We start from the raw sequence: 10,000 nt of genomic DNA, 5'->3' as shown, positions 1-10,000 counted from the left end.
TGAGGGAAAACACATCATTCCCCCAATCTGATATCACCGTGTACGAGACCTGGCCGTTCGTGCCCTCGTCTGCATCCCACGCTCGTACTTGGCCAACCTGGGGGAGTGAGAGGGAGTGGGAGTGAGTGGGGAAGGCGTGGGAGTAGGTGGGAGGGAGTGAGAGTGTGTGGGAGGGACAGGGAAGGAGTGTATGAAAGATGAGGAGGGTGGAAGGATAGGGAGTGGAGTTTGAGAGAGAGAGAGAGAGAGAGAGAGGGAGAGAAAGTGTGTGTGTGTGTGTGTGTGTGTGTGTGTATTAAGGGGTAGAGAGGACAAGGAAAAATCACTCATAATTTCGGTGTGTGTGTGTGTGTGTGTGTGTGTGTGTGTGTGTGTGTGTGTGTGTGTGTGTGTGTGTGTGTGTGTGTGTGTGTGTGTGTTCTTACCTACCTAATTGTTCTTACTTAATTGTATCTTTACAGGAATGAGTCAAGCTCGTACTGTCCCGTGTCTTAAACCATATTTATCGTACATATCCTTAAATTTGTGAATTGTTTTGGCACACACTATTTCATTCGGTAGTGCATTCCATTGATCAATTGCTCTGTTTGGGAAACTGAATTTCCTTGCGTCTTTATCACCTCACTTCTTATGCAGTTTTTCGCAGTGTCCTCTTGCTGATGCTTCCCCTTATGTTAAGTAATCATTTATGTCTATTTTCTCCTTCCCTGATATGCATTTATATAGCATTATCATGTCACCTCTTTCCCTTCTCTCCTGTAGTGTTGGTAGATTCAGTTTATTTAGTCTTTCTTCGTAGCTTAGATCCCTTAAGCTTGGTATCCATCTAGTAGCGGCCCTTTGAACTTTTTCAATCTTGTCTATGTGTTTTTTGAGATGAGGACTCCAGACTACTGATGCATACTCCAGGGTTGGTCTGATGAATGATGTTATTATCCTTCTTAGCATGTCTTCATTCATGTATGTGAATACTATTCTCATATTTGCAAGCAGTGTATACATGTTCTGTACCTTCTCACTGATGTGGTCAGCCGGAGATAGTCTGTTATTGATAATCACACCTAGGTCCTTCTCTCTTTCTGATGCGTGTAGGGTTTTATTTCCTAACGTATAATCCCAATCAGGTCTTTTTCCACTTTTACCAAACTTGATGACATGACACTTGTCCACATTGAATTCCATTTGCCAAGTATTACTCCATTCATGAAGTTTATTTAATTCTTCTTGTAGCTCTTGACGAGAGTCTGTGTTAGTAATTCTCCTTTGTATTTTTGCATCATCTGCAAACATATTTAGATAGCTTTCATTTCCAGTGTTACTGTTTATATCATTTATATACACTAAAAACATGATTGGTGCCAGCACTGAACCCTGTGGTACTCCACTAGTCACTTCTTTCCATGATGAGTAGTTTCCTCTTAGTACTGTTCTCATATCTCTTTTTATGAGAAAATCTTGCATCCAACAAAGCAGTTTGCCTCGAATTCCTCCTTGATGGCACAGTTTCCAAAAAAGTCTTTGGTGTGGTACTGTGTCAAATGCTTTCTTGAAATCTAAATAGATACTGTCCACCCATCCTTCCCTTTCCTGTATTGTGTTTGTTACTCTGTCATAGTAGCTCAACAGATTAGTAACACATGATTTTCCTTTTCTGAAACCAAACTGTCTTTCTGTTATCATACTGTGTTCTTCTAGATGATTTACCCAAGCTTTTCTTGTGTGTGTGTGTGTGTGTGTGTGTGTGTGTGTGTGTGTGTAGGCTACAAGCAATTGGTAAGTTTATTGTAAAAATACGTACAGTATGTATATTATTTCACACACACACACACACACACACACACACACACACACACACACACACACACACACACACACACACAACTATGCTCTCTCTCTTACTATCTATCTATCCATCTACCAATCAATCTATTTATCGATCCATCCATCCATCAACCTCTCTCTCTCTCTCTCTTACTATACATCTCTCCATCTATCCATGCATCATTCCATCCATCTATCTATCCATCCATCTATCCACCTATCTATCTATCTATCCATCCATCCCTCTATCTATCTATCTATCTATCTACTCACCTGTGACCCCCTATCAGCATCTTCAGGTATATCGAAGGAGTAGGCCGGCTCGTGGAAGACAGGCGGGTTGTCGTTGGTGTCCGTTACCTGGGGAGAAAGAGAGGCAGGTGAGATAGGAGTTACCTGGAGAGAGAGAGAGAGAGAGAGAGAGAGAGGTAATCAGACAGACAGACACACAAAAACACTCCTATATAATGTCTCTCCCATCACACTCATTGCTAATAATGATTCTCTCTCTCTCTCTCTCTCTCAATAGCTGAAAACAGTGTGGATACGTGAGGCAGGAGGAGGAGGAGGAGGAGGAGGAGAAGATGACGATGAAGACGAAGAAAAGGAAGAAAGAACAAAGAGGAGGAGGAGGAGGAAGAGGAAGAGGAAGAGGAAGAGGAGGAGAAGGAGGAGGAAGACAAGGAGGAAGGCTGCTGATTACATGACGCCACAAACACATTACATAAACCCGACACACACACAAAAACAGCAATAAAGACAGGATTAATTTTAACAAGGCAGTGTTTTGCCGGCATGAAAAAGCGAGAAGGATTGCCACGGATAATGGACTTCCTGACCCATAGGTGTTTGTCACGGGGGAGGGCAGCGTGATGGGGCCAACTGCGCTACCCTTGTCACACACCTGACCAAGCGCGGATGCCACAGGAGAGATTCGGTGTGAGAAGAGGCGACAGTGGTTTGGTTGGTAGCGAATAATTAGGTGAGGAGGAGGAGGAGGAGGAGGAGGAGGAGAAAAAAGAATAAGAATGAGAAGAAGATGATGATGATGAAGAAGAAGAGGAAGAAGAAGACGAAGGAGAAGAAACAAGAAGGAGGATCATTGGAGGAGAAGGAGGAGGAGGAGGAGAAGCAGAAGGAGAAGTTACAGGCAGAAGGATCATTATTGTGCTGAAGTGTGTCCCTATATCGCAAGACACAGGCTCAAAGGCTTAAGAGGGCGATTGGCACACTTCTATAATATTACTAATGATAAGAAAAACAATTGCTAACTGCTAAAAAATCTAACTTATACAAATCTGTGTGAAAATGGTCGTTACTGTATTTTGTAGTTCATTATCTGGCTTGAAGATGTGCTAATACTGACACACACACACACACACACACACACACACACACACACACACACACACACACACACACACAGACACGAGAGATGAGGATAGGGTAGGGTTGGGTACAGTAAGGTTAGGTATGGTATGGTAGGGCACACACACACACACACACACACACACACACACACACGAGAGATGAGGATAGGGTAGGGTTGGGTACAGTAGGGTTAGGTATGGTATGGTAGGGCACACACACACACACACACACACACACACACACACACACACACACACACACACACACACACACACACACACACACACACACACACACACACACGAGAGAGAGATGAGGATAGGGTAGGGTTGGGTGCAGTAGGGTAAGGTATGGTATGGTAGGGCACACACACACACACACACACACACACACACACACACACACACACACACGAGAGATGAGGATAGGGTAGGGTTGGGTACAGTAAGGTTAGGTATGGTATGGCAGGGCACACACACACACACACACACACACACACACACACACACACACACACACACACACACACACACACACACACACACACACACACACACAGATAAATGCAAAGATAAAGAATGATGGAGAATGGAGGGCAAACATTTACTTGTATATGTAAAACAGAAAAAAAAATTACATTAGCGAGTTACATGCCAGCTCTCACGGCCATCTGACATCCACACAAAAACAGCGATAATAAAGACAGAGGTAGAGATAGGAAAGATTAAGCCAGAACTCACTTTAATATCGGTAGTAAGATGTAAGGTAAGGTAATAAACACCCAAAATAAAGATAGAGATAATACAGGTAATAAAGATAGAAGTAGAGATAATGTAGGTATTAAATATAGAGGTAGAAATAGCAGAAATAAAGCCAGGACTCACTTGGATGAAGACTGTGGTGTCAGTATGTTGCACGCCATCGTCAGCTCTCACGGTTAACTGATACTCGCTCTTCGCCTCCCTATCCAGCGTGTCTTGCAGGCTAAGGTGACCCGTAGCTGCGTCCAGGGTGAATCTATTATCATCCCCATCCACCAGGGAATAGGTTAGGGTCCCAGGGGTGTCTGGATCTGTGGCTCGAAGCGTGGCTATCCTTCGTCCAGCCAGAAGGTCCTCGGAGACGGTGAAGTGTAAGGGCACGTCCCCGAAGGATGGAGGGGAGTCGTTCTTGTCCAACACTGTCACACGAACCTGTGGATAGGGGATACAGGGAGGTTACTTGGGTGAGATGGATCGATAGAGAGAGGGATAGTTAGGTGGGTGTATGGAGGGAAATGTGGATGGATGGGTGAGTGAGTGGATGAGCAGATGGACAGATAATTGGACGGATGGGTGATGCGGTGGGTGGGTGTATGGATGGAAATGTGGATGGATGGGTGAGTGGGTGAATAAGTGGATGGGTGGATGAACAGAGAACTGGATGGATGGATAGATGAATGGATGGATGGATGAACAGACAAACAGACAGTCGGATGGATGGATGAGCTGACGAAAAGATGAACGGATGGATGACGAGATAAACAAATGAAGACGTGAGTGTAAGAACAGATGAATTTATAAACAGGCAGACGAACTAGTATACAAATCACTAAAATACACAAATATACCAATTAACAAATAGATGGATAGCCAAATAGATAAATAAAATATAGTAGATAAAACCGAAAATGTATCATACTGTATTCAACGTAAATTTAAACCAGGAATATAGAAAACGAGGATACGAGGATAGACTCAAATATTCTGGCTACATTGAGTGCATAGTGTTTTTCCCTCCCTTCTCCTTTCTCTCCCTCCCTCCTTTCCTCCACATTATTTCTCCCTCTTCCTCCTCCTCCTCCTCTTCCTCTTCCTCCGCCGCACTCCTCCTTCCTCTTCTTTATCATCCTCTCTCCTCCTCCTCCTCCTCCTTTCTTCATTCTCCGTCCCCTTCCCCCCCATCTCTCTCTCTCTCTCTCTCTCTCTCTCTTCGTACCCAATGTCACCGCCCTCCGAATTACAGCAATTTCAGCTTCTTTATATTCAGAGAGAGAGAGAGAGAGAGAGAATCACATTACCATTATCACGACTAACAGTACAACAACAACAACAACACCTACTACTACTACTACTACCACCACCATCACTACTACTACTACTACTACTACAACTCTTACTATACTACTCAGCACCAAACTAAATCACATCACCACACACTCCATATGCCACACACACACACACACACACACACACACACACACACACACACACACATTTCACAGTTCACTACTACCATACCACACTATCATACTCTATCTCTCTCTCTCTCAGTACCACAGTCACACCACACCACCACCACACCCCTACCACACTTCCAAACCCACACCCCCACACAACACTCCCCACCCACCACAACACACTACACTCCACCACAGTCCAACTCCACATCACAATTCCGCCACTCTCCCTCCTCACCCACCACAAAAATCCACCACAATTCACACCACACATCTCAACTCCACCCACCACACCAACATCACAACCCTCCCCACCCACCACCACACCCTACCACAATTCACCACACTCCACACCACACATCCCATCTCTACCCACCACACCAACACCACTGCCCTCACCACCCACCACCACCACAAACCTCCCCACCCACCACCACCACACAGCACCACACACTACCACAGTTCACCACACTCCACACCACACATTGCAACTCCACCCACCACACCAGCACCACTGCCCTCCCCACCCACCACCACACCCTACCACAATGCACCACACTCCACACCACACATCACAATCCTTCCCACCCACCACCACCACACCAACACCACAACCCTACCCACCCACTACCACACCATACCACACTCTACCACAATTCACCACACCCAGATTTACTGCGGCGCCACACGCAAGGTCTGCCTAAAATAACTCCACCACAACATATTACCGTAACAAGAATATGAAGGTGAATGAAGAAGAATTTACTGTGTTATATTAGGAAGAGGAGGATGGATGGGGGAAAGGAAAGAGAGAGAGAGAGAGAGAGAGAGAGAGAGAGAGAGAAGGAAGGAAAAACACAAGGAAAGAAGGGATGGAGGAAGGAAGGAAGGAAGGAAGGAAGGAAGAAAGGAATAAGGAAGTAATGATGGAGGGAGGAAAGAAGGAAGGAAGAGAGAGGAAATGAAGGAAGGAGGAAAGATGGAAGGAAGAGGGAGGAAATGGGGGAGGGAGGAAAGAAGGAAGAGGGAGGAAATGAAGGAAGGAGGGAAGAAGGAAGGAAGGAAGAGGAAGGAAATGGGGGAAGAAGGAAGGAAGGAAGGGGAGGAAATGAAGGAAGAAAGGAGGAAAGGAGAGGAAATGGGGGAGGGAGGAAAGATGGAAGGAAGAGAGAGGAAATGAAGGAAGGAAGAGGAAGGAAATGAAGGAAGGAAGGAAAAGGGAGGAAATGAAGGAAAGAAGAAGGAAGGAAGGAACAGAAAAGGACTGCACCCATAATACGAAGGTAAATTATGTCGGACGGATGGATTGATGAGGGAGAAGAGGAAAGGAAGGAGGGAAGGAAGAAGGAAGAGAAAGAAGATCGTGAGGAAAGATGCATAAAACAAGGAAGGAAGGAAGGAGAGAGGGAACACGAGGATGAAGCACAGGAGGAAAGATCCCAACGCAAGATTAATGGTCAATGAAGGAAGGAAGGGAGGGAGGGAGAGACGAAAGAAGGAAAGAAAGAAGGAGGGGAGGGAGGGAGAGGGGGAGGAAGAAGGAGGGGAGGGAGGGAGAGGCGGAGGAAGAAGGAAGGAAAGAAGGAGGGGAGGGAGGGAGAGGGTGAGGAAGGGAGAAACGAAAGAAGATGGAAAGAAAGAAGGAAGGGAGGGAGGGAGAGGGGGAGGGAGGGAGAGGGGGAGGAAGAAGGAAGGGAGGGAGGGAAGAAGGAGGAAAAGATGGAAGGACAAGAAGAACTGAAACGAGAAATAAGATGTTGAAATAACTTGCTAAATTAGGAAGGAGTGAATGAATGAAAGAGAGTAAGAGAGAGGAGAGAGAGAGAAGAGAGAGAGAAGGAAGGGAGGGAGGGAGAAAGATGAAAAAGAGGGAGGGTTAGGGAGGAAAACAGCTGAAGGAAGGAAGGGAGGAGAGAAGGGAAAATGAAGAGAAAAGAAGGAAGAATAAAAGGAGGGAAAGAATGAAGGAAGGAAAGATAAGAAGGGAATGTGGAGGAAGATAGAATGAGAAAAGGAATGAATGTCGGTAAAGAAGGAAGGAAGGAAGGAAGGAAGGAGGGAGGGAAGGAAGGAAGGGAGGGAGGGAGGGAGGGAGGGAGGGAAGGAAGGAAGGAAGGAAAGAGGGAACGAGGGAAGGAAGGAAGAACACAAGGAAGAAAAGAATGAAGGAAGGAAAGAAGGGAAGGAGAGAGGAAGAATGAAAAAAAAGAATGAATGAAGGTAAAGAGGGAAGGAAGAAGGGAAGGAAAGAAGGAAGGAAGGAAGGAGGGAAGGAAAGAAGGAAGGAAGGAAGGAGGGAAGGAAAGAAGGAAAAGAGAGGGAGAGAAGAGTCATCACACTATAAGAGATACAGCATAAACGTTTCCCCCCACGTGACTAGAAACGTTTGCTAATAATATAAACACAGCTCTGAACGTTTGCATCATCACTACCTCATCTTTAACTCCATTCTCTTCATCTCCAGACGATTTTAATAGCTTAGAAAAGACCTCTGGTAGTGAGGGGGTTAATTAAGACTGAAAATAACCCCCCAAGCTAGCAAAGTACGTCTCCTCAGCAGGGTAAGAGATGGAGGCACAGGAAGAGCATGTAGAAGAATTCATTGGAGAGCAGGTGTCATTTGTCTACCTGCCTACCTACCTACCTTCCTCACTATCTCTGTTCTCTCTCTCTCTCTCTACCTACCTACCTACCTACCTATCTCACTCTGTCTCTCTCTACCTACCTACTTACCTATCAACCTACCTACGAATCAGTCTATATTTTATCTATCTATCTACCTATCTATCTATATCTATCCTTAAAACGATAATTAATAAACTAAATTTTTTTATTCTCTCTCTAAAAAAAAATCATGTAAGTAGATCAGGAGAGAGAGAGAGAGAGAGAGAGAGAGAGAGAGAGAGAGAGAGAGAGAGAGAGAGAGGACCTTTTCCACAATCTACTTAAAATAATTTCCTGGTTAGACAAAGACGCGAGGTGATGCAATGGGAGGGAGGGAGGAGGAGGGAGGGAGAGAGAGGGAGGGAAGGAGGGAGGGAGAGAGGGAGAGACTGGGGTAGGGAGGGATAGGAGGGGGACGGGGAGAGAGAAACGATGATGATGATGATAATGATGGATAATAATGATAAGAAAAAGAAGACGAAGAAATGATGACGATGAGAGAGAGAGAGAGAGAGAGAGAGAGAGAGAGAGAGAGAGAGAGAGAGAGAGAGTCACTATTAAAACCTCGAGCATCACTAATATATAAAAAATGGTTTCCTGGTAAAATGAAAGAGGGAGAAAATATGGGACAGGCAGGTAGGCAGGAGGGTGAGGCAGGGCTTAGGCAGGAGGGTAAGGTAGGGGGTTAGGCAAGGGGTAAGGTAGGGGTTACGTAAGGGGGTGAGTAGGGGTTAGGCAAGGGGGTTAGGTAGAGGGATAGGTAGGGTTTAGGCATGAGGGTAAGGTAGGGGGTTAGGCAGGGGTGACTAAGCGTGAGGCAGAGGGTTAGGCAGGGGGCTAGGCAGGGGTGAGGCAGGAGGTAAGGTAGGCGAGAAGCAGGGGTTAGGTGAGGGGTGAGGTAGGGGGTAGGCAAAGAGGTAAGGTAAGGGGGTGAGGCAGGGGGTAAGGTAGGGATGAGGTAGGGGTTAGACAAGGGGGTGAGGTAGGGGTGTGAGGTAAGGGTGAGGCAGAGAGATAGGTAGGGGTTCAGCAGGGGTGACTAAGGGTGGGGCAGAGGATGAGGCAGGGGGTTAGGCAGGGGTGGAGCAGGGGATTAGGTAGGGGAGAGGAAGGGGGGTGAAGTATGGGTAAGTAAGGGTGAGATAGAAGATGAGGCAGGGGTGCTAAGGATGAGTAGGGGTGAGGGGTGAGGCAGGGGTAAGGCAGGGGTGAGGCAGGGGTTAGGCAGAGGGTGAGGTAGAATGGGTTAGGTAGATGGTGAGTGGTGAGCAATAGAGGAAGAGGCACGGAGGAAAGTAGAAGTAGAGAAAGAGGCAAGAGAGGGAGGTAGAGGATGAGGGAGGGAAGGAGGGAGGAAAGAGAAGAAGGGAGGAGGGAGGGAGGGAGGGAGGGAGGGAGGGAGGGAGGAAAGAGACGGAGGAAGAGTGAGGGAGGAATTAGGCGGAAGAGGATGAGAGAGAGAGAGAGAGAGAGAGAGGGAAAGAAGGTGAGGAAGAAAGAAGATACAGGTAGGGAGAATAAGAAGGAAGGGTGAGGCAGGGTAGAGGGAGAGGCAGGGGGGGTTAGGCAGGTTGAAATATTGGGTAGGCAGGCTGACAGGACGTGAGGCAGGCAGGACGGCAGGCAGGTGGGGGGAGAGGAAGGGTGAGGCAGAGACGGGAATAGTTAATGAGGAGGACTGGGATAGGCAGGTAAGTAGGTGGGTAGGTAGGTAGGTAGGTATGTTGGTAGGTAGGTAGGTAGGTACGTAGGTAGGTGGGTAGGTAGGTAGGTAGGTAGGTGGGTAGGTAGGTAGGTAGGTGGGTAGGTAGGTAGGTAGGTAGGTGGGTAGGAGGGAGGTAGCTAGGTAGGTAGGTAGGTATGTAAAGGAGGGATATGTAGGTAGACAAGACAGAAATGAAGCTGATAGGTAAGTAGGTAGGTAGG

General features: G+C 46.6%; 1 protein-coding gene across 1 annotated transcript in view; it reads right to left on the bottom strand.

Moving 5' to 3' along the window:
• Positions 1-10,000, bottom strand: part of ft (cadherin-related tumor suppressor fat) — a 106,679-nt gene that overhangs the window by 39,997 nt on the left and 56,682 nt on the right. Inside the window, exons 2-4 of the mRNA XM_080269420.1 lie at positions 4,077-4,385; positions 2,095-2,181; positions 1-97 (exon numbers count right to left, since the gene is read on the bottom strand). The exon at positions 1-97 is cut by the window's left edge and continues 50 nt beyond it. Coding sequence (XP_080125546.1) covers positions 1-97; positions 2,095-2,181; positions 4,077-4,385 — 493 coding nt within the window. The remainder of the gene's footprint in view (positions 98-2,094; positions 2,182-4,076; positions 4,386-10,000) is intronic.

This window comes from Coenobita brevimanus, chromosome 33 (genome assembly GCF_032717465.1).
Source record: "Coenobita brevimanus isolate Jiangsu-jjx chromosome 33, ASM3271746v2, whole genome shotgun sequence".
In the NCBI taxonomy this organism is placed as follows: domain Eukaryota; kingdom Metazoa; phylum Arthropoda; class Malacostraca; order Decapoda; family Coenobitidae; genus Coenobita; species Coenobita brevimanus.
The sequence above is the reverse complement of the archived record's forward strand: the minus strand, read 5'-3'. Positions and strand labels throughout refer to the sequence as shown.